This window comes from Lampris incognitus, chromosome 6 (genome assembly GCF_029633865.1).
Source record: "Lampris incognitus isolate fLamInc1 chromosome 6, fLamInc1.hap2, whole genome shotgun sequence".
In the NCBI taxonomy this organism is placed as follows: domain Eukaryota; kingdom Metazoa; phylum Chordata; class Actinopteri; order Lampriformes; family Lampridae; genus Lampris; species Lampris incognitus.
The window spans coordinates 9,839,661-9,864,835 of record NC_079216.1 but is presented as its reverse complement, the minus strand read 5'-3'; the positions used below and the strand labels follow the sequence as shown (position 1 = coordinate 9,864,835).

Here is a 25,175-nt window from a genome sequence, read left to right as displayed (position 1 = left end):
AACTTTGCACAAAATTACTGCAGTTAAATTTAGAAGTTAGTGCTTGGTGGGTAGAACACTGGTCGGCACCACACAGCTACATAATGTATTAGTAAAAAACAGACATTTACATTTGAAGCATGAGCTATGTATGCACAGCAAATACTTTAGTAGATATGTGCATTTTCGACTGGGCACTGTCCAGTCAGCATGGGTGCAGCCAAGGGGGGACTGGGTGGGTCGTTCAACCACAAAGTCCAATTAAAGTGTGTTCAATGAAACTAAACAGCAGTTACCGCAGAGACAAGATAATCTCATAGTCACTAAACCTTAAATATCCATTATATGGTGATCTTTCCACTAATTTACAAGTATAGTAGACTATAGTGTATGTGTAGCCATAGTAGGTCAACGATAAGGTATCCTATGCTCACAATGCAGAGGTCAGCTCTGTATCGGGCAAATCGAATCTTGAAGTTTGTCTGATAATTGAACTGCAGTTGTTTCCTTTCTGTGTTTATTTTCCATTGCCGAGCAGACAGGCCCACTGATGGAAGGTTGTTGTGGGACCAGCTGACCCTTGTAGACATCATAACCTCCAACATTGAGAAAGACTAGTGCTGCAAAGCCTTGATCAGGCTCCGGACAGTCAGTGTCTGTCTCTGTCTCTCTCTCTCTTTAAATATAAACAAACTGTAAAAGAAAAATGTCAACTGATGAATTTCATCCTGGGACAAGCAAAAATGGCCATATACTATGTAAGCAGAAAGAGGAAGACGGACAACTCAGTAGACACTGATGTAAAGCTGCTGTTTACTAGGATGGTAAAGGCCAGGATAACGATCGACTTCAATTATTACAGGGAAATGAAAGATATCCAGCAATCCAGTGTTATCTGGGCATATAGAGACGTGTTGTGCTCAGTAAAAGACAACCAGCTTGCTTTTTTCTGGAGAATTGATGTGATTTACTTTTTATTTTTGAATATTTATTTATTTGCTTGTGGTTTGAATGTGATTGTATTTTTTTAATCTCTCTCTCTCTCTCTCTCTCTCTCTCTCTCTCTCTCTCTCTCTCTCTCTCTCTCTCTCTCGCACACACACACCAATGCAATGTGTGAGGGAAGTCAGCAGGCACACCCCGTGGTGGGAGTGTTCAGAGGTTTGAAGTTTGCTAACATAGCGGAGTTGTCTTGATTCAGACTGTACACTGGGAAAGTGACATTTCACTCTCTTTTCTGTTGGACCATGGCTCTCCCTGTGATGCTTGGGTTCTTTGCCTTGCTCACCATCTCCTGTCAGGTAGGAAAACAAGGCCACCACACACAGACAACACAAGGTAGGTTTGAGTCGTGGCAAATGGAGCATTGCTGCAGCATATTATCATACGTAATCGGGAAAATTTGCCCGCAGTTTCATTTAGGAGTCAACGTGATGCACATTGTGAATACTGCAGCAGTCCTTGTAGCTCGTTTGTCTTCACGTGTTCCAGGTTGCATCCTCTTCTGGTAGCTGTGTGTGTGACTTGAAGAATGTGGAGCATCCCTTTCCTTATGACAAACTCGAGACTGCCGAAGACACTGCGCTGAGCTGTAACCAGAACGTTAACCCACAGAAGGTAAAATGTCATGGTTCCTCTTCCATCATGGAACATTCACAAGAAAATAAGTTGTGGTCATCAAAGAACATCTAATGCTTTTTGAAATTTGGCAGTTTCTTTTTTTTTTCTTCCCCAATCACTGTCTAGAAAACATTTTTTTTAATGATTTTTGATTGATTGGTTGATTTTTGTTTTTCCCTTGTCCTTTCCACCGGGTTTATTCTGCTTAATTTCTTTTTATTCTGATATTCTGTTCTTGATTCCAGATTTGTTCTTAGAATATGAATCATTTCAGTGGGATTTCTGATTTTTTTTTAATTGGTTCATTCGTTGTTTGATCATTTTGCTTCCGTTCTGCCGTAAATCACTTTATTTTTCTTTTAAATATGCCATTCAAATAAATGTTATGTATTTATTATTATTATCATTGTCATTATTATATTATTTATCTATTTGTTTATTTATTTGTTATCGTTTAGACCCAAAAGAAACAATCACATGACCTAATCTAGAAAATATCTATAATGACAATTTCGATTTTCTGATGGAAAAAGATGATTTGATATTTATTATTATTATGTTGTTGTTATTAGGATTATTATTTACACCCAAAAGAAACAATCACGTGACTGAATCCGGAAAATATTTATTGTGAAAATTTTGATTTTCCAATGGCAAACAGATGCAAAAGCAAATGCAATTTGTAAGGGAAAATCCTGCACCACAACATTTAGACATTTCGTGACACTGAGCAACTTTCTGGCCTTTTTGTGATAGGACCACAGACTTGGCCCTACAGACCTAGCCTTATGGAAAAATGTTATGTTTCACCGCTCAAGTAGGGTAAGGCCGGGGAGTATTAAATGTCTGCCGTTCATTTTCAACCGAGCAGCTTTGAATCTTGACATCAGTATTAGAACTTTTGAGTTTGTTGCGCTTAAGAGTGAGGAAGAATAGTTTCTGCTCACAAATAATGCTGAGATTTACACACCCGAGCATTATTTTTCTGTCTTGAATAAAATCCTTCAATGTCTGCATACTACAGCCGTCTCCCTCCCTCCGTTCGCTTTCTCTCTGAATGGACACAAGTTTCACAGTTGGCCTCTAATGTGGCTTAAAGCAAAATAAAAGTCCCAAAACCTTTTTTTTTGCAAAATGATGGTAGTGATGTGTAGGTAAGATGGAAATGATTTATCGCCACCCTGTGGCAGCACAGTGGCCCAGTGGTTAGCACTGTTGCCTCACAGCGAGAAGGTTCTGGGTTCGAACCCCAGGCCATCCCAGGTCCTTTCTGAGTGGAGTTTGCATGTTCTCCCCGTGTCTGTGTGGGTTTCCTCCGGGTGCTCCGGTTTCCTCCCACCATCAAAAAGACATGCATGTTAGGGTTAATACTCCTGCCTGTGCCCCTGAGCAAGACAGTGGAAAGAAGAACTGGAGTTGGTCCCCGGGTGCTGCGGCTGCCCACTGCTCCTATACAATAGCATGGGGGTTAAATGCAAAGAACAAATTTGTTTGTACGGATACAATGTCAAATACAGTGGCTAGCTTTCTTTCTGGCTTTCTTTCTTTCATAATAGGAAACAAAATACATCAGTCTCGCTGTCTTTCGCAGACCCTGGAGGTGAAGAGTCTTTTGATGGGTCTAGAGCGACGTTTGCCTGTGCTGGTGGAAGACGTAGAGGTGCTGGAGAGCGAGGACGATGGGGATCTGTATGGAGCCATCAGCCTGCAGGTCATAGAGAATGAACTGAGGGAACTCCTGCAGCTATTTAACAAACTCAACAGCACCATCATAGGGAACCAGCAGCTCAACGCTGATACCCAACAACAGGTGGGTGCAAAACAACAACCAGCAGCTCAGAATGAAGTCTGCAGTGAAACCAGCCGTCTGGAGCTGGCTTGTGCCAGTACACTGCTCTCTGCTAAACCGGAAAAAAAAAGAAAAAACAATGTGGTTGCCTTACCCAGGTCTAAATGAAACTGATGGATGCACAGTTTGCACATTATAGGGATATAGTACACATGCTAAGAGATTGTGAGGACCTCTCCCCTTCTGTCCTGTATAGTGTGTGTGTGTGTGTGAGAGAGAGAGAGAGTTTTGATTTTCAACAATACTTTAATAAAAATTACACAAAAGTTACAGCAAGCAGGATAAAAACCAACATGGTCAGTAACACAAGATTCACAGAATCTTAATCATCTCAGGACACTCCCCAAGATCAGCTCATCATCAACAATACAGAAAAGCACATTTTTTACAACACCACACACTGTGAAAACTTTCCAGATCATCCATCAATTTGAAGTAGCAAAAATCAACTTTTAAACGAGCTCTTAACATTTTTATGAACACAAAAGCAGCATCATCATCCCCCAGCTTCCTTCGTCCTGTTTCTTCTGCTCAGGTACACGGCCATCTTTGCACTCCCCAGAAGGGAATTAAGAAGCTGGCATTTGGCCTTGTTTTTCTGAGAGTACCTGTAGCCCAGAATGAACATGGGTTTGGAAAAAGACTTCCCCAAACAATCCAAAAACATTTTCCAGCAACGTAAAAAGTGGCAGCAGTCAACAACATTCCATGAAGCAATGAAAGCCAGTTGAGAGAGAGAGAGAGAGAGAGAGAGAGAGAGAGAGAGAGAGAGAGAGAGAGAGAGAGAGAGAGAGAGAGAGAGAGAGAGAGAGAGAGAGAGAGAGAGAGAGAGAGAGAGAGAGAGAGAGAGAGAGAGAGAGAGAGAGAGATGACTAAAGCCTTCAGGCCCTTTCTCTCTAAGGAATGGGCTACAATAAGAAGTCACAACAACATTACACCTGAATTTGAACAAGTGACTGGATGAGAAATGAGCAAGAGGCTGTTTTGTTTTGCACAATTTGCTTCAGCTTCTTTTGACCTTTTTCCATTAACAAGCACTGCCATTTCTTTGTCTGGACATCCTGTGGGTAGCAAACCATGGCAGGTACACTTGGGAATCTTGTGACGGTGAAAACACCCAGTTACACTACTGTATTTGACACACTCAAAACGGCATGTCTGGTCCATAAAAATAGTTCCCTTTATCAGTATATATTCCTTCACTGTTTTAAAATGTCCCCAGAGCTCCTACGTGGCAAATTTGCAACAATTATAATACTTACAGGAAGCCTCCTCCTCGTTCAACCCTTAAAATCCCAGAGAATAGCTACAGATCAGATATTCAACATTAAAAAAAAAAAATCTGTCTTCATGATTAATTTTAGCTGCTGGGCTTAAGGGAGGACATGCAGACTCTGGAAGCCTATGATACCATGGAGGTGGTAAAGAGACAGAAAATGAACCAGCGTTTGAAGAGAGACCTGGAAGAATGTAAAAATGGACATGACTCCACCGTCGAGCCTACTTGGATTCCACAAAGTATGTCCCAAACTGCAAAACTTTCCCATGACCAAGAAATTCTGTTGTCCTGCTCAGACTTGCAATGAATGTTATATGCAGAGTTTATGCCAATCTCTTCCTTTCCCCTTCTACGCTCTCATCATGTCTTGTTTTATCTTCTTCTCTCTTTCCATCCCACCCTGATCTCAGGTAACTGTCCCCAGGGTCAGTTCATGAATGTGACTGGGCCAAGTGTCTACACAGGGGGAGAGTATCCTGGTTCCTACAAGTATGGAGCCTGGGGTCAAGATCCTAAACCTGATGTTGGGAAGGAGAACTGGTACTGGTTGGTGTTGCTGACCTCCAGCAACGCATACTCCAACTACGTACGTCGCTACTCCAGCCTGAGTTCCCTGATCGTTGGGGTTAGCGTTCCTGGTAATGTAACTTTAAGTTTTTAAATCATTTTTTTGTGTCTTGGTAAAGATTTGTTGTACCAGCTCAGTGGCTCAATGGCAGTGAGCTGATTATACACCAACCCTTGTAAGGTCACTGCAAAGACCATGCACAAAGGCATGGTACTGTGTGGGCTGTGCAAGCTTGGTAGGGGAGCAGGACATACAATATACCATTAATATGCTTCTTATTAGCACAAATGTATTAATGTTCCTCTGTCTGATACTTCTGATTCTTTATTATTAGACGATGATGATTATGATGATGAAGATGATGACAGTTCTTATCTTTATTCTTGGTCATTCTTTTGCAAGGGGTTGTTTTCTAGCATTTATTTGCATCTGCAGAAGACAAACACAACACACATGAGTTGCCTTCTGGTCCCCTCTGCACATTGACTCCCTCAGCAGTCCAAAATGGCATTTTGATAATTTGGTCAAGATGGAAAATATAAAGACAGAAAAGTACAGGGCCAACATTCGAGCTCTGAGGTACACCATATTTAATGTCAGAGAATTTTAATATAATGTTATTATAGCAGACACACCATGTTCTTTCAGATAAGTAGGACTTAAGCCAAGAGAGAGCTAAGCCAGAGACACCATAATTTAAACTTATTCTGTCTAATAGTATACAGTGATCAGTGGTATCAAAGGCTGCATTGAGGTCCTGTAGTAGAAGCACAAAAGTGGAATCCGAGTCCATAGCAAGTAGATCTTTCACCACTCTGGTCAGAGCAGTTTCAGTGGAGTGACAGGCCCTGAAAGCCAAATGAAAAGGTTCAAATAGATACTTTTCCTCTATATGGTATGAAAGTTGTTGATAAACAACTCTCTCCTACTTTAGAAAAGAATGGAAGAGTAGTAACGAGTTGATATTAAGAGACCCTGGATCGAGGTGTGTTTTTTTTAAGTAGAGGTTTAACCACAGCTTTCTGAAAACTACTGGGAACAGTACCAGTAGTAAGTGATAAATTACCAGTGTCTAGCATTGTAGGTCCCAGAAAAGGCCAGAGGTCTTTAAAAAGTGTTGCTGGTAAAGGGTCAAGTAGGCAAGTAGTTGGTTTAGAAGCTGACACACGCTTAGTCAAAGTATCAGGAGAGATAGTCTCAAAAGCTGTAATAACAGTGACTATCAGTGACTCACTGTCCATCCATCCATCCATTATCTTAACTGCTTATCCTGCTCTCAGGGTCGCGGGGATGCTGGGGCCTATTCCAGCAGTCATTGGGCGGCAGGCGGGGGGACACCCTGGACAGGCCACCAAGCCATCACAGGGCTGATATACACACACACACACACACACACACACACACACACACACACACACACACACACACACACACACACACACACACACACACACACACACACACACACACATACATAAATATACAAATAATATATATATGTATGTATGTGTGTGTAGTGTAAGGCACAGTATATTTGTTATGCCCATGCCGCCCTGTCCATCCAACCCCCATCCCTGTCCCCTGTTCCTTACTTCCATTTCAAGGTGTTGGCAACCCTAGTAAGTCACTAGTGACATTTTCAAGTCTGTCTCAAGACTTCAGACAGCTGCTGGCCAAATGCAGCTACAGCGGATGGACCAATGTGGGGAGTGGCAATTACATCTGTGCAGCCGTTAACAGGACAAGCCAATGATGCTTCAGATTTAATGAGAGAATAACCTCACACAGCGGGTGTGGTGGGCGAGACAGTCAGATCAGAAACAGCTATGCCTTTAGATAAACCCAAATGAAGGGTGTTACCACTTTTTCTTCGTTCTTCTTCTTCTTCTTCTTCTTCTTCTTCTTTTTTGGATTTTCCCCCCTTTTTCTCCCCAGTTGTATCTGGCCAATTACCCCATTCTTCGAGCAGTCCCAGTCGCTGCTCCACCCCCTCTGCCGATCTGGGGAGGGCTGCAGATTACCACTTGCCTCCTCCGATTCATGTGGAGTCGCCAGCCGTTTCTTTTCACCTGACAGTGAGGAGTTTCGCCCAGGGGCCATAGCGCGTGGGAGGATCACACTATTCCCCCCAGCTCCCCCTCCCCCCCGAACAGGTGCCCCGACTGACCAGAGGAGGCGCTAGTGTGACGAGGACACATACCACATCCTGCTTCCCAGCCACAAACATGCCCGACCAAGCCGGAGGTAACATGGGGATTCCAACCGGGGATCCCCGTGTTAGTCGGCAACAGAATAGACCGCCACGCCATCCGGACAGCCTCTTCATTGTTCTTCTTATTGGTATTATTGTTAGGACCATTATTTCTGTTGTTGTTGTCATCCTTGCATCATTGTCGTTGTAGGGAATGTTCTGATCAGTTCGTCCAACCCAACCACCAACACCATCCAGGGGCCAAACGTCGTGATGTATGGAGAGGCTCTGTACTACGGATGTTACTACCGAAATGCAGTCTGTAGATTCAATCTCACCACCAGCTCTGTTACTTCTGTGGAGCTGGCTGCAGACACCAGGTGCAAGTTTTTCTTTTCATCCATCCATCCATTACCTAAAACACTTGTCCTGCTCTCAGGGTTATGGGGATGCTGGAGCCTATCCCAGCAGTCATTGGGCGGCAGGCCTTCTGAACGTATTTATTAAATTTGAATATCACTGATATCAGAAAAGGGGAAAAAAATACTATCTTGTAAACGATCATAAAGTCATGATTTACACTGTTCAAACTTCAAATCAAAATATCTTTTGAAAGGAACAATTTTTTGTTTTCAAATTTATTTATGTATTTATTTACTTTTTATTGTAAATGGATCCTTTTATGCATGTCTTTTTGGCTGCATATCTTTCTCTCATTTCTCATCTATCTGTCTATCCATCCATCTATCCGTCCATTCATCCGCCCGTCCGTCTGTCTGTCTGTCTGTCTATTTATACATTATTTATTTGCCCACAGGTTTAACTCTAAGGGTAACTTCTGTTACCTTGAAGCCTGCTACCCATACACGGATCTGGACTTGGCAACAGATGAGACCGGCGTCTGGGTGATCTACACCACCAAACAGAACTTTGGTGACATCGTGGTGTCTAAGGTGGGGGATGGTGTGCAGCCCACAGTAGAGAAAACTTGGCATACCTCCCTGTACAAAAGTGCAGCGACCAACACCTTCATGATGTGCGGTGTGCTTTACGCCACAAGGTTCGTCAGCAAAGACACCGAGGAGATCTTCTATTCGTTCAACACTTGGACAAGTGAAGAGAGGTTCAATCTTGGCATACGCTTCCAGAAGATGTCCGCCAACATGCACTCCCTCAACTTCAGTCCTGTGGACCAAATGCTGCACGCCTACACTGATGGATACATGGCTTCCTACCATGTTGTGTTTGAGTAAACGGATAGTGCCCACAAACACAAATATACCACAGCAATCAACAGTGCTTATCACATTGTATGAACCACTGAGTTCGCTATCACTTTTGAAACTCAGAAAAAATGATAAATAAAGAAAATATTGATTAATCGCATGACCATTGTCGCGCAATCGCATGTCATTGGGAGTGGTGAAGAAGGGCAGGATCAGGGACGAGTTTATTGGAGGGACCGCTCAGGTTGGGCGGTTCGGAGACAAAGCAAGAGAGGCGAGGTTGAGATGGTTTGGACATGTGTGGAGGAGAGATGCTGGGTATATTGGGAGAAGGATGCTGAATATGGCGCTGCCAGGGAAGAGGAGAAGAGGACAAAGAAAGGGAAAGAAAGAAAGAAAGGGAAGAGGAGGAGAGAGGACACGCAGGTGGCTGGTGTGATAGAGGAAGATGCAGAGCACAGGAAGAGATGGAAGCGGATGATCCGCTAACGGGAGCAGCCGAAGGTGGCAGGAGTAGCAGTAGGTTGGTTGACCACATGACCATGGGCTGTTGTGCTGACAGTTGTGAAAATCGTGGCATTCGGTCCCTCTCATCTTACACCAGGTTCCCGTTGTGCTGCGAGATGTGAACGGCGAGGAGAAACGCTGGAAACCTTCGAAGCGGGTGTTTTGACAGAATCTTTATTTTCTTAATCATTTCATGTTCAGCACATGGACAGAGACGGCTTACTTCATGTATTTATATATAATATATTTAAACTTTACAGTACACCTCTGAATAACGACAAAGCAGGTAAGAATCCTTCTACCTTCATGAATAGTAACAAGCTTATAAGGAAGACTCCCACAATATCAAACAATCCAAACATGAAAAAAGAACAACTTATTGCTCAATACAAATCAGTCATAATGGCAGTAAGAATAATAGTAGTAGTACACATCAACCAATGTCATTATACCAAGATGAGGTTACAGCCTACTGTTGCTATAAAAAAGGAGAAACTCGAGGGGCATGGGAACAAAAACATGGTGGTGTTTTCTCACAACACTATAGTGTTAGCTTGCTCTGTTTAGGTAGCCTGCTCTACAATTAGAAAGTATCTACAAGTGCAAGGAGGGGGGGGGGGACCAAGGTCTATAAATCAGCCACATCCAGACAGCAATGGCAACACAATCAAACGGGCATGCTGGTCCTGTAGGACGTCGGCATCCCATTAGCCACTTGCTTTCACAAACAACTTGTTCCTCGGCCTCACACTGTAGTTTATAGACACTGAGGAGGAAACCGGGTTCTCTCGGAGGGGGAGGGGGGGTACGGTTGAAAAGTTCAAAGGTCAGGAGCTGGGAATGAATTTTCAAACCCTAGTGGGAGATTCGGAGGAGACGGGGCAAACGTTTGACAATACTGTACAGCAAGTCAAGGGGACAAAATACATTCAGGAGGCCCCCCCCCCAGGCAGTGTGGGTAGGAGTCTTGAAGGGGGGGAAACCCAAGTCTTGAATACAAAGTTAGCCTTTTTGAGACTAGAAAAAACGTTATGACCTCTGCACTGAATGATGTTGAACCACTAACACGGGCACATGCAAACTATGGCGGGCGATGTACAGTAAACACTAAATTAATTTTGTGAGGTTCCACTAGGAATGATAGAGGTGTTTCTTCTGATTTTGGCCAATATAGTCTCATATTCATTCGAAGTTTTCCCACCTATTCCCCCTCGTGGTTTTTCTTTTCCAACCTGTGTCAGGTTTTTCACATAACTCAACAACTCAACTCTCCATCTCTAACAAAAGCACATTCCTTCTGCAATTAATGCAAACGAACATTCGCTGATTCAAATGATTTATCATTCTTCCTCCCTGGTCAGAACCTCTCTCTCTCTCTCTCTCTCTCTCTCTCTCTCTCTCTCTCTCTCTCTCTCTCTCTCTGTGTTTGGTAAGACTCTTCCCGTTGTCATTTCTCGGAATGACGACATTTTTTTCCACGCGCTCCTTCTGTTTTAGTCGGTCTTTATTCCACTCTGATAGGGTCTCCTTGTGCAAGGGGAACAAACTGACACTACCAACACATAAAAGTGACTTCAGCTGATAGCCCTTTAGGGTGTGACCTGGTGTGCCTGTGAGGAGCGGGGCACCTTGTGATTTTTGGGGGGTTGGGGGGGGGGCATTGTCTTAAGGTGGGTGGGGGGTTGCCCTACATTCCGAGCTTGGGGCCCAAATGGCTCCAAATAAGCCCCGCCTCTTACAGGCTGCCTCAGGAAAGCGCACCCTTAGCAGTGTGGAAGCTACGCCCCTTCCCTTCTCGGCAGAAAGGAAGGGAAGGTTTTACTCTCTAAAAGACGGCGAGGTAAAGGGTTCTTACAAAACTGTTAAAGAGATGGTGCTGATTGTAGGTGCTAAAATACGTCACTAAGCAAACTCCCAAGCAACCCCAAGGCTGAGCTTCATTACGCGCCTAAATGAGGCCGTCCAGTGTTATAGCAGACAACAGCACACAGCCACACTATTCTAATAACTACAACATCAATAACATACATGTACCCTACGAATGAGTTGATGGGCAGGAAATGACACAATCATTTCTCTCTTCTTCTGTGTGTGTGTGTGTGTGCGTGTGTGTAAAATGCTATATGTACCTGTTTCCTTTGGATCATCCGCCCTTAGCAAGCCCAGTCAATGGAGTTTGAGTATATCGGCATGTATGAGATTGTTTGTGTGTCTGAGCGTGTATGTTTGTGTGCATACAGTTAAATTTGTGTGCATGCCACCAACACGGGCATCGCCGGCTTGAATTCCCACGTTACCTCCGGCTTGGTCCGGCATCCCTGCAGACACAATCCGCAGTGTCTGCAGGTGGGAAGCCGGATGTGGGTGTGTGTCCTGGTCGCTGCACTAGCGCCTCCTCTGATCAGTTGGGGCGCCTGTTTGGAGGGAGGGGGATTGGGGGGTTTGGGGGGAATAGCGTGATCCTCCCACACACTACATCCCCCTGGCGAAACTCCTCACTGTCAGGTGAAAAGCGGCTGGCGACTCCACATGTATCGGAGGAGGCATGCGGTAGTCTGCAGCCCTTCCCCGGGTCGGCGGAGGGTGTGGAGCAGCGACCTGGGCGGCTCAGAAAATAGGGTAATTGGCCAAGTACAATTGGGGAGAAAAAGAGGGGGGGGGGATTTGTGTGCATGCTAGCGAGTGTAATGTGTGTGTGCGAGTATCCGATTGCGCCCACATGGATGCTTTTATGGCTTTGGTATATCCATTAAATGGGCCTGAGTGTTGTAAGGGAAGTATAATGTGAGCCCTATATCATACTCAGCTTTTGGCACCAACCCAGAATGAGAGCATCTCAGGCCCTTCTGGTTCTGCCTCAGCCTCCCTGGTCTGGTTTGGTTTGGGTCAGAGTGTGATTGTCACATAAGAGACCACAGTGAACTGACAAAAGAGCAGAACTACTTTCATGCACTAGAGAGCACTGCATTCACCGAAACAGCAAACTGGCCACATTTATGGTGCTAACACAACTAAAACACATGACTTCCGTAACTCTACCTCTGCATGCGGAAAGAGCACGCATGCATATATGCATATTTATAGTGTATGTATGTTAGGCGGTACAATGCCGGCGGTGTTGTGTATCTTAACTAGATCGTCTAACACAGGGGAGAGGACACAGGGTTTCAACCGCTATTTGGCTAAAACGCCCAACTAAGAAATCCTATCAAAAGCACTACAGCGGCACTCTGCTATGATGGGCTGTGTTCTACTGTCTGTCAAATCCTGGACACGCCCCCCCCCCCCCCCGTTAATACCCACCAGCATCCCACCACATACGACTCGTGGAGAGAAGCTACTCTCGCTCCGCTACCTTACACATGACAAAGAGAGAGACTCTCTCTCCACAGAGGGAAGAAAATAAACGACTCGCAAAACAATATGACGCAACGCCTGTTTTCCAAAATTGCACCCCCTCGAATCTTTAATTCTCCCTTACATATCCTGTCCGTTCACCTGTCTCGGCAAACGATCACATTTTCTTGTCGTATATTGTTAATGCATTTTCGTTATATTGCTATGTGGATGTTCGACGGGCAAGCCTGATTGGGGGGTGGGGTAGGAGGGGTGGGGTAGGAGGGGTAGGGGTTGTTTCGGAGGGGCAGGCAAAGGATGAAAGAGACACTAAGCAAACGTATATGTGACACCGCAAGAAAACCAAAAACTCGCCGAACCGGGGGTGACGGGTGTGGGGGGCTGTGGTCGACAGGTGAGGTGTTGTTGGGGGGGGGGGGTATCAGTAGCAATACGCATGTTATTTACAGTGCAGGAGGAAACGAGGTGGTAGACAAAAGAGATACGGAGGAGACGGCAACACCTTGCCCCCGGGGGAAACCTCTCCTTCTCATCCACTTGCCACCTTTGTGCCTTTCTTTTCGACCGGTTTTTGTTGTTGTTGTGTTTTTGTTGTTTTTGTTTGGATCTCTCTCCCTCCCTCCCTCCCTCCCTCCCTAGGTCCTGACTATCTCTCCCATCCCACCTCTGTTATATCACCCCCCCCCCCTTTACCCATCACTCCCCATGTCACGTTTCTCGTCGTACCGACAAGCTCTTTCTCATCCCTCTCATCCCTTTCGCCCTCTCCTCTTCGAACTACCATCCCTCCGTCCACCCACCCCGGCCTCGCTCTATGGCCGGCCGACTCCTCAGCAGGACACCTCCATGGTGTGGGAGACCTGTCCTACCCCCTCGGTGCTGTCGGAGTGGGTGCAGGCCCGGGAGCGAGACCCGTCCATGGAGCCGGCACTGGTCAACGAGGCCGTCCTGGAGCGGGCCAAGCGGGTCATACTGGCAGATGGCACTGGGAGAGGAGAGGGAGGGGGGTTGGGGGAGGAGGAGAAAGGAGAGACATCAAGGGGGAGAGAAATCAGCATTGCACATTGGTGGACCCTCAGCTGAGGCCAGCAAAAATGGCGAGCACATGCCAATGCACTGAACTAAGGAAGAACCTTTGAGGCAGCCTCATGGACAGCTGGTAAGCAACAGCAGCTGACTGGCTCAAACCACATTCGAGGACAGATAGCCATGGATGGTTGAGATTGGTTTGTTTTTGTTTTTTTAAAGCCGTCAATGTGTCTACACAGAGACACATTTATGCATTCAACCTGCTGCAGCAGCACCATGCAGGGGGCGGGAGGGGCGGGGGGGGGAATTGGAGGCTTAGTCTTTATCTATCTCTATGTAGAGCAATCCATTTAGCTTAACTAAAACAGCATTTTTATCACCTAGAATGTACTGGGAAGGTAAGCCTTCTCTCTGGGCACTTGGTAGTGAGAAATTGCCGCATGCATTTGTTGCATTAGTAGGCGTTGCAAGGCGTCACCCTCAGAATTTCACAAGGGAACCATAAGACCGTTATAACCGGCTGGGGGCACTGGTAGGAATAAAGAGAGAAAATGTCACATCACTCCTGTTTTGAAATCTCTTCGCCGGCAGGCGTATCAGTGCTAGAATAACTTTTAAGACTATTTCCCCTATTTATAGATATTTTAACGCGCTTTCTCCTGTCCACGCCCTCAGATCTGCAGATAATCTTCTCCGAACGACGCCACGAATGAGAGCTGAGACTGGTGGAGAGGCCCTGAAATAGTCTCTTCATCAAATTTGAGAACATACGCGCCAACAGCAAGTTAAAACGTCTTTTTGAATCCGCTTTCATCGAGGGTCACTTCTTCCCCTCGACTGGGCTCGATCGGCTGTTAATGGGCAATCGTAATTATGGGTCTTGGTTTGATTCAGTTTATGTTTTAATTAAAACCATTTTGCTTTGGATTATGTCATTCTTTTTTATTATTCCATTACACCTTCTTCACTCTTATTCAGTTTGTTTTTTTTTTACTTATTTACTCTGGTTTCTTCATGTGCATAGTGATGTGACACTACCTTCTTTAAAACGGTGGTTTTGTGTAATTTAAAGTGCATTTCATGTCAATGTATGAAATGTGATATATGAATAACGATTGATTGATTGATTGATTGATTGATTGATTGATTGGTTGGTTGGTTGATTGATTGATTGATTGATTGATTGATTGATTGATTGATTGATTGATTGGTTGGTTGATTGGTTGGTTGATTGATTGGTTTAAGGCCTGAGTCAATCTCAATTTGAGCTTGGAAGTTTGAACATGTGCTGAGCTAAAGCACTCAAGTCTGCCCAATCCTAAACCAAGCACTTGTCAACTACGTGTTGGCCACTAGGTGGAACTTTGGAGCCCAAAACTATAATTAGTAAAGCTTTCCAATTGTTTTTTTTTTTTTTTTTTTGGTACTCCTGTGGACGAGACTCAGGGATGCAGATCAGACTCAGCGTTAACCCTGTAAGAGGATCTTAATTTTCACCTTGACCGCCAGTCCTCAGTTTGTGCAACTTTACTGTCTTTCATCGCTGATAAAGTTGCAGACTCTTAACGCCAGATTAAAATACCTTATAACGAAGGAAAGCTTTTCGAGTTGTCAAAAAGAAAGCTATCCTTTTTTGCCTGAATGCTCAAAAGACATTAAAGCTAGCGCTGACTGGCTGAACATCATGCAAAGAGCAATACTGGATATGCAATGGCGGGGGATGCAGACAAGGGAGTAAATACGGCATATTTTTCCATTTATGGAAAAATAATTTTTGAAAAACAAAGGTGAGGTTTCATATCCCTCAGATAAAATACTAAAAAAAAAGCAATAGAAATGAAATAAATAAACTAACGAAAGGAAATGGTTGCAAAAGTAAATGTTTAAAATAAATAAATGTAAATGCCAATGTCCACAGAGGAGGGCAGCAAAAGGAGGTCAGTGGTAAACAGGGGGGGAGGAAGTACCTGGCCCTCCACTTAACCTCCGATCCTTCACATAAGCAACTGAGAGAACAGACACAGAGGGTGAGGTTAACACAGTTCCCTCTGCAACACACACACAACAACAACACAATGCAGCGCACAACACTGTCGATAGTTTAACTACTGCCGCTTCTTTCCAACCAATTAAGACGTATTAGGGCATAGACACACACACACACACACACACTCATATTATCAATACTATCTGTCTCTTCTTTCACTCGGTTTCACCCTTTCATCCCTCTTTCCCTCACTCATTCACTCGCTCAGTGTTTAATGCCAATGGTACTTACTGTAGCCCATTCCCTGGAGGAAGTACTTGAAGGCCTCAGTCAGTTTCCCAGGCTGTAAGACGACACAGGCCATGATGTTACTTTAACGTCACGACGACTGAAATTCTTAAATTCACACAATTTACCCTCGTCAAACCGGATTAGCGACATCGTTACAAGCACGGGCGCCCTGTCTTTGAATTACACTTACTCTTGTATATTTGTTAGTCAGACAATTTCTTTTTTCTTCGGGGGGGGGGGGGGCAGGGGATCCCCATTTTCCTCTCCAGTGAACCTATTGCTAAGCCCCGCCCCCTTAGTCACTGTTGCTAACTCGGACAAGCTACCCGGGCTGACCAGAGAGGTAAAATGGCAGCTGTTGGTGTCAAAACTATATACCCCAAGAGGCTATACGTAACTTTTGGAGACAGAAGGACCTGGTTTCGTCTAGAGGCCATCAAAAAGGACTTGGCTAGGCTATGCTATGCTATGCTATGCTATGCTATGCTTGTATATTTGTTAGTCTGACAATTTCTTTTTTCTTCGTGGGGGGGCGGGGGATCCCCATTTTTCTCTCCAATGGACCTATTGCTAAGCCCCGCCCCCTTAGTTACTGTTGCTAACTCGGACAAGCTACCCGGGCTGACTAGAGAGGTAAAATGGCAGCTATTGGTGTCAAAACCATATACCCCAAGAGGCTATACGTAACTCTTGAAGACAGAAGGATCTGGTTTCGCCTAGAAGCCATCAAAACGGACTTGGCTAGCTATGCTATGCTATGCTATGCTATGCTATGGAGGGGTATGTACAAAATTGGAGGCGAGGGGTTACAGATCACAATGCGAGAGGGGAAAGCCTCATCTCACGGTCACCACGACTGCAGACGGCATCATCCAGGGCCCGGCGTCGTTCGTGCACCGCAGGGGCCCGGTAAACGTTGAGTCGACCGTGTGGTCCGCCACACAGCTCCGTCCCACCGAGACATTTGGCTCTGTCTCGTTTAGATTTGGGAAATGGGATAAAATACACCCCTTTGCCTACTCTCAGGGTACCTCGTATCAGTGTTGCACGCACATCGTTTGGCCATTTTTGTTCAACTTACATCCATGAGACACCACAGCACCCACGACTTCTGGTGCAACTCTGATGCTACTTAATGGAGTCGTTAGCTTTAGCTGGCTGAGAGAGCTCCCGCGCCCATTTGGTACTACACTGCCATTGGCTCGTCTGCGCTCGAGGGGCGGGACTGAGCGATAGGTCCGTTGTATCCAGCCAATGACCCCACTCTTCCGAGCTGTCCCGGTCGCTGCCCCACCCCCTCTGCCGATCCGGGGAAGGCTGCGCATGCCCCCTCCGATACATGTGGAGTTGCCAGCCGCTTCTTTTCACCTGACAGTGAGGAGTTTCGCCAGGGGGGCGTAGCGCGTGGGAGGGTCATGCTATCCCCCCTGAACAGGCACCCTGACCGACCAGAGGAGGCGCTGGTGCAGCGGCCAGGACACATACCCACCTCCGGCTTCCCACCCGCAGACACATGGCAAATTGTGTCTGTAGGGACGCCCGAGCAAGCCGGAGGTAACACGGGGATTTGAACCAGCGATCCCCCTGTTACTCATACCATTTCCTCTGAGCCCGCCACATAAAGGATTTTTTCCCGAGTCCGAGTTACATATTGCATGCAACACAAAGTAGCAACGAGATGAAATTGCTGAGCTGTCGTGCAGAATTCCAAGGATCCCTTGCCTGAGTGACTAAGTGTGGAAAAGCCATCGGTCCATTACCTGTGTGATCTGGGGCAGTCCACCGGAGTCCGCCATCTGGAATCAGACACGACATCAACTGTCACCAGGCCGCATTGAAACGTACTTATCCCTCTCTCTTTTCTTTTTTTTTGTTGCATAATTTCTATTTTTTTTTATTATTATTATTTTTGATACTTTAATGATCCCCGTTGGGGAATTCATGCGCTACGTTTTAACCCATCCTAGCCTAGGAGCAGTGGGCAGCCGCCGTCCGGCACCCGGGGACCAACTCCACGTTGTCTCGCCATGCCTCGGTCAAGGCCACAGACAAGCGAGAGTATTGACCCCAACGTGCATGTCTTGTTGATGGTGGGGGACACCGGAGGAAACCCACCACAGACACGGGGACAACATGCAAACTCCACAGAGGACGACCTGGGATGACCCCCCACAAGGTTGGACAAGCCGAGGGGTTTGAACCCAGGAGCTTCTTGCTGTGAGGTGACGGTGCTAACCACTCCTGTGTGGTATGAGTCATGAACTGATTGGGCTAACGGTCTGAGAAATGGACAGAGATCAATAAATACCTTTAGGAAGGTGGTGTGAGTTGGGTCCAGTTTGGAATTGCACTCGACCTGGAGGACACAAACAGCTAGTTAGACCGGTTCAGCTATCAAGACGACGTCAGGACGACTGTTTCTTTAACCACATGGCGAATACAGATTGAAAAGTAAGAGCGATAAGACTGGATGCATGTAGGTAATTGTGAACATGATTATGTACGTGTGTGTGTGTGTGTGTGTGTGTGTGTGTGTGTGTGTGTGTGTGTGTGTGTGTGTCCATCCGTGTGTGTATATGTGTCTATGTGTGCATAACTAGTGACCCAGATTCTGCAGTGTGCTGCAGTGATGAGTCACTCCGGCATGCTGATGGATGCACAGCCGCAGTGTGCACACACACAGTACACAAGTTGTTGTGACAACACCGGGCATTACCTCTCAGACACACACACACACACAGCTGAACATCGTCATACGCAAATAACACCATGCACTTGTGCTCTCTGTTTACTCTGTTTTGATGTTTTGTTCTTCCGACAGCACACCGTGCTCTTCCGTCTCAAACCTGCATGACTCAGATTAAAGGGAAAGGGGCAACGGAACGGAACACGGGCGCGATACAAAGTATCGACGAATATCTTCACATTAAGCGTTCGGCCTTCCCTTTGCAATGAAGCGCTATATAAATAACATTATTATCATCATTATTATTATCTGCCGCACTGCTAAGTACACATGCATCGAGAAGTAGGAAGCATTTTATTTGTTGCATGGTTTATTTACTGTTACATTTAAGAACCTGACTATGTGCTGGGTCCTTTAAATGTCTCAATTCCAGCATAACTCAAAATCAGATCGATCAAATACGTGCTATAAAATAACGCAACAGCATGATTATTAAGAGGGCTAACTCTCTTCATCAGAACGCCTTCAAAATGGACGCTAGACGTCCAAATTTGGAGTTTCTACCTCTTCATCGCGGACTCCGGCTCTGTGCTCGTCCCTATTTCTATGCAAGGCGATGCATCCCCCGTCTGCAGCGTGAGTGAGCACGGCAAACCGGTGTCAGCCGGATGCGTCGTGGGACATTAAATGTTAACATGACCTCTATCTGTCAGGTCCGGCGAGAGCATCCTCCCCTATATATGCCTCTCTGCCTCCCCACCTTAAAGCCTCTCTACGTCTACCCCATAATATGTTATGGCTTCTCTTGCTGACATACCATTTCCCTTCCTCCAACCTCTCCCCCCCCCCCCATCTCTCTCTCTCTTTCCCTGCAAAACAAAGCTTCTAAAACAAGCCTCGCTACCGTCCCCCCTATATCTTCTTCGTTTCCCTCATTTTTTTTCCACCCTTCTTCCAACCTCCATTTGGCAGAGGAGGGAAATTGCTTAATGCTTGACCTGCGAGATATGTGGCGGATTAACTAGTGCAGAACACTGGTATAAATATCTGGGCCACAAACTGGGAAACCCCAGGGATGGACCGAGGCCATCTGGCCCCTGGAGAATCAAGAGCACACACACACACACATGTATGTGTGTGTGTGTGTGTCTCGCTCTCTCTCCCTCTCTCACACACACACACACACACACACACACACACACACACACACACACACACACACACACACACACACACACACACACACACACACACACACAGAGTAACACATATAATGTCCTTTGGGAAGCAGAGAGGGCTGTCTAGCGAGAGTGCCAGGGTGCTGCTGGCTGACCTGTTTTCTGTGTCGTTGAACGAGGACAAACAGGCTCTGGCTGGGTTTGCATGCCAAGTACTGAACAGAACAGAACAGAACAGAACAGGTCCACGGGAACGAGGGGCGAGAAAGAGGGGGGCCAGGGTGAGGTTTGGATTAGGATGAGGGGGTATGGGTGGGTGGGGAGGGGGGTAAAAAGGGGTAGAGATACAAAACAGAAACAAAAGAGGGGAAGATAAATGGACTCACCACTCCCTCCTCAGCGGGGGCATTGTCTCCCACCACCAGCATCACAGGACACCTGGATTAAGACGGTCCCCGGTCAGCATTTGGGACAACACTGAAAGCACTACTACGTTGTTCTACATGAAGACATCTGACCTTTTCAATTTGGATGCAACATTGTTGCTATTTCCCCCCCCCCCCCCGCCCCCCTTTTTCTCCTCAATTTTACTTGGCCAATTACCCCACTCCTCCAAGCCGTCCCGGTCGCTGCTCCACCCCCCCTCTGCCGATCCGGGGAGGGCTGAGGACTACCACGTGCCTCCTCCCATACATGTGGAGTCGCCAGCTGCCTCTTTTCACCTGACAGTGAGGAGTTTCCCCAGGGGGACGTAGCGCGTGGGAGGGTCACGCTATTCCCCCCCTCCACCCTGAACAGGCGCCCCGACCGAGCAGAGGAGGCGCTAGTGCAGCGACCAGGACACACACCCACATCCGGCTCCCCACCCGCAGACACGGCCGATTGTGTCTGTAGGGACGCCCGACCAAGCCGGAGGTAACACGGGGATTCGAACCGGCGATCCCCGTGTTGGCAGGCAACGGAACGGACCGCCACGCCTTTGACAAAGCAATGCCGTTAACCAAATACTTGCAGGACAACTGCGGACGCAGGACACGGACATGGTGCTGCACGCCCGTGTGTGAAGATGTGCAAAACTCAGAGGCGAGTCTGTTCTTCTGCAGGAAATGAATCTGTCGACATAAACAACCCTTCCTCGCTCCATCCCGGGCCCAACTGTATCAAGTGTGTATCACAGACATGTGTGAGTGGACTCACTTCAGGGTCTTGGCATTGAGGACAGTCCCACTGCGGTTCATCTCCAGGTCCCTCCGGCTGCAAGAGATGGAAGACTGGGGTTAGACTGAACATTACTCACTCATTAAATATATGCATATATATATGTATGTATATATATGTGCATATATATATGCACATATATATACATATATGTGCATATACATATGTGCATATATATATGCACATATATATATGCATATATATATATGTGCATATATATATGCACATATATATGTATATATAGCAGTTACAATAGAATTCATATTCAGTCTATTTGTTGGTATGTTTGCAATATCAAAGATATGTATCATGAATTTAACCATATACTGTGTGTGTGTGTGTGTGTGTGTGTGTGTGTGTGTGTGTGTGTGTACCTGTTGTACATGTTCCAGAAGAGCTGCAGGTTGAACTGGTTGACAGTGTTGTTGATCTGTTGCCGGTAGCTCTGCACCAGCTCTGTGTTGTTCATCAGCTCCTCCTGAACACACACGAATAAACACACTAGTAGCTACTACCGGGGTTTTAACTTGCGTCACATTGTAGGTGCCGGTAGACACTTGTTATGTTAACTTTATGAAGCCTCCCGCTGCAGTGTGGAGGGCCTAAATCACACCACTCCAGACGAACAGGACGGCGCTGCGGTGGCAGCTATGCCACCTGACAGAAAGATGTAATCACGAAAACTGCAAATGTCTGTAGTGTCCATCACAAAATAGTGGGAGTCGTGTGTCCGAGAGCTCCGCTCATTAAAATGTATCCATTACGGTCACACTGATAAGTTGTTGAAGAGTCACATTATGGTACCTGGCTGAAAAGATGTGGCAGCACCGTATCTGGCAGGGCACTTGTCAGACCGGACAGCTATGAGACAGAAGGAGGAAAATGTTTAGCATCATCACTGATAGCTGTGTGTGTTAATACTCATTGTCATATAAGGGAGGGTTACTGTTGCTACTAGCAACAGCAGCAATACCACTGGTATCTGAATAATCAGTCTTCCTGAGGATCTAACACAGAGCAGACCTAGTGCCTCTATTAGTTAATCTACAACTACTTCCGGTTGCTCCCGTTAGGGGGCGCCACAGCGCGTTTCCCTCTCTTCCTGTCCTCTGCATCCTCCTCTGTCACGCCAGCCACCTGCATGTCCTCCCTCACCACATCCATGAACCTCCTCTCTGGCCTTCCTCCTCTCCTCTCCCCTGGCAGCTCCATCTTCAGCATCCTTCTCCCAGTATACCCAGCATCTCTCCTCCCTCCACACATGTCCGAGCCATCTCCGTCTCGCCTCTCTTGCTTTGTCTCCAAACCGTCCAACCTGAGCTGTCCCTCTTGTCCAGTGTTTCTCAACCCAGTCCTCAAGGACCCCCCTATCCTGCAGATCTTCATTGTACCCCTGCATAGGTAGCCCTGCTTGTACTTACTCGACCAATCATCTCGCAGCACTTAATTATGCAAGGTGTGCAAACGTCTGACAAAATTCGTTGCTGATTGGTTGAATAACTACAAACAGGTACCTATTCAGGGTTGCAAAGGAAATATGCAGGATAGGGGGTCCTTGAGGACTGGGTTGAGAAACACTGCTCTGATATACTCGTTCCTACTCCTGTCCTTCTTCGTCACTCCCAATGGGAATCTTGTCATCTTCGACTGTGCCTCCTCCGGCTCCACCTCCTGTCCTTTGGTGCCTTTATTAATCAGTATGTTTGCCTTATCATGGAGAATTCAGCCCTGTGTTGCTGACTCCGGTGGACTGCCCCGTCCTCCTACTCTGTGTTACTATATCTGCCCCACAGGAGAGGTTTTCACAGGTGGCCACCTACAGCACCGAAACCCCCAGGACAGAGCGCCATCCGCTGTTATGTATGTCCGGTGGACGTGGCTGTCTACATGTACCTTAGTGGCAGCCCAGTCGATCCAGCCTTTCCCGTTTGGGTCAATGTTGAGCAGAACCAATCCCTCCACCAGGTCAGGGAAGATCAGCTGAGAGGGAGAAGAAAAAACAAAACAAACCCGGGTCAAAACAAGTGCAACAAAACAGGAAAAGTGAAGAAGAAAGCTTCATAGAGACGAGTGGAGAAGATACAGAACATCTGAACTGACAATCGGGACGGGTTTCACACGTGCAGGACCAAACGCAGAACCCAGTGATGGGTTATGAAAATCACATCTTCTAATAAAATAAATCGGACCGACCAGAGGAGGCGCTAGTGCAGCGACCAGGACAGGAGGCGTCATTCTGGACCCCACTGCTTTTCTGGGCAAGACACGCCCCGCGTAGCATCCAGGCGCTAGGACTCCGGGAAGATCCACCCCTACTCCGCCTCTGATTAGCTAACCTAACTCCGCCCTAACCCCTAACCTTAACCAACCCCACCAACGGAGGCAACGAGTACTGGCCAATCAGAGGCGGAGTGCCCAGAAAAGCAGTGGAATCCATAATAACGCAACCAGGACACACACCCACATCCTGCCAACCCGCAGACACGGACAATTGTGTCTGTAGGGACGCCCGACCAAGCCGGAGGTAACACGGGGATTCGAACCGGCGACGGAACAGACCGCTACACCACCCGGACGCCCTGGTTGTACACCCGTATAAGGGGCGGAAGAGCGATGCGAAGGTCATTTACAGGGCGGGGCTTAGCCTTCGATGATGTTTTAAGCCCCCAACAGGCAGCGCTACGTGGAAGGCACTCCCCGCCCCCAACAGTTTCATCCAATCACAGCACTGGTTAGGGTTAGGGTTAGCGCCGGTGCTGTGATTGGCTGAAACTGTAGGGGGCGGGGCGTGCCTTCCACGCAGCGCTGCCTTGAAGAGTACGTTGGTGGCTTAAAACACCACCGAGCAGGCTTAGCGGAGTGATATGAGGCAGCGGAGAGAGAGAGGCGGAAGGACATTGTAATGCTCACTGTTACCTACTGCGGCTTTAAGCATTTGTGCCTTTTCACGAAATCGGTTAGTCGGAGTGACCATTGTTCTCCCACTGTGTATTTTAATCTGCAGTTTAACTGTGATCTGGGAGTTCACAGGCCTGCAGCAGCCGGACTGTTGGAGGTACCCCACGAGGTGACTTACAGCAAACTTGGCCAGGATGTAAGCTCCAGCTCCCACTCCGATCCCAACAATGCTCTTGAATCTAGAAAAGAAAACGTAAAAACTTGATTGGTCCACAAGTTAATGAATTTCAGAGGGGGAAAAAAAGCCACTGTAAATGGTTTTCATCGGCTGGCTGGTGTGAACATGTGTATGGTTATGTACTGGTTAGCTGTCGTTGGGGACAGACTCTGCAGAAAACCCACAAGCCACCCACAACATCTGAAGTACATTTTGATAATCTGAATGACATCGGCGTCTGTGAGAAAAATGATCCAGCCCTCATTTTAATTTGGGGGGGGGGGGCCCTCCGGTGCAACTGGTTTTGAATGGAGCCACATGCATAGAGAGCAGAAGTTAGCCACAGTGAACCAATCATCTGCAGATAATAAAGAATGAACTTGAAGGTTGAATAAAAATACAGAATCTCTGTCAGAAAGGAGGGCGAGTGTGATGGTTTGGATCTAACGATCAGGTGTGAAATAGGACGGGGAGGGAGCGGGACACCAACCCGAAGTGCTGCACCACGCTGGGCAGCATACCAGCCAGCTGGTCCATGGTGGGGTACTGGTACCTGTGAGCAGAGGTAGAGGAGATGGTTTATTCTCAGCATGGCTGCATGTGTATGTATGTGTGTGTGTCTGCTATGGATCTGCTCAGAGTACATGGTGTGAACTAGTGCAGTATGTGTGCGAGGGTGTAGACTACCCCCCCCCCCCGTACCCCTGTGGCAACTGCGAGGCTCCAATCTGCTGTCCCGGGGCGTCCACATGGCAGACCACAAAGTGTTTGGTAATTTCCTGCATGTCCTCATTATGGAAGAAGGTGTTGAAGCACAGCTTGTCTGTAGCGAAGGGAGGGAGGAGAGGAGAGGAGGAAATAATGAGAGTGGAGGGTGTGATGAGCAGGGCAGGGGGAGAAAGAGAGGAAAGGGAGGTGGGTGAGGGTTGATGGGATGGACGGAATGCAACAGGGAGAGAGCGGAGGAGAGAGAGAGAGATTAGAAACCACAGCAGACGGTGAGAAGGAGGCCAGTAGGTGGGAAGGGAGGAGCAGCGGAAGTAGGAGACGGAGAAGGTAATCTCATTATATATGTACCACAGACAGACAAGACCT

General features: G+C 46.8%; 2 protein-coding genes across 2 annotated transcripts in view; one reads left to right on the top strand and one right to left on the bottom strand.

Annotated features, from left to right (window-relative positions):
• Positions 1–1,194: 1,194 nt before the first annotated feature.
• LOC130114432 (olfactomedin-4-like) lies at positions 1,195–8,866 on the top strand. The gene is made up of 7 exons (XM_056282313.1): positions 1,195–1,280; positions 1,471–1,596; positions 3,191–3,409; positions 4,813–4,966; positions 5,138–5,365; positions 7,698–7,866; positions 8,304–8,866. Exons 1-7 carry the CDS (start codon positions 1,227–1,229, stop codon positions 8,737–8,739), a joined length of 1,386 nt encoding a protein of 461 aa, XP_056138288.1. The 5' UTR covers positions 1,195–1,226; the 3' UTR covers positions 8,740–8,866.
• Positions 8,867–13,274: 4,408 nt separating this feature from the next.
• Positions 13,275–25,175, bottom strand: part of ndrg4 (NDRG family member 4) — a 59,848-nt gene continuing 47,947 nt past the window's right edge. The window contains 12 exon segments of the mRNA XM_056281282.1: positions 13,275–13,561; positions 15,884–15,935; positions 17,644–17,679; positions 18,192–18,239; positions 20,134–20,185; positions 20,945–21,001; positions 21,340–21,443; positions 21,770–21,826; positions 22,859–22,945; positions 24,042–24,102; positions 24,571–24,633; positions 24,783–24,903. Of these exon segments, the coding sequence (XP_056137257.1) occupies positions 13,407–13,561; positions 15,884–15,935; positions 17,644–17,679; positions 18,192–18,239; positions 20,134–20,185; positions 20,945–21,001; positions 21,340–21,443; positions 21,770–21,826; positions 22,859–22,945; positions 24,042–24,102; positions 24,571–24,633; positions 24,783–24,903 (893 nt within the window). The 3' untranslated portion in view covers positions 13,275–13,406.

Coding starts and splice junctions, on each gene's coding strand:
- LOC130114432 (XM_056282313.1), top strand. CDS start 1,227: ATGGCTCTCCCTGTGATGCTTGGGTTCTTTGCCTTGCTCACCATCTCC. Junction 4,967..5,137: donor GCCTACTTGGATTCCACAAA/GTATGTCCCAAA, acceptor CCCTGATCTCAG/GTAACTGTCCCCAGGGTCAG. Junction 5,366..7,697: donor CGTTGGGGTTAGCGTTCCTG/GTAATGTAACTT, acceptor TTGTCGTTGTAG/GGAATGTTCTGATCAGTTCG.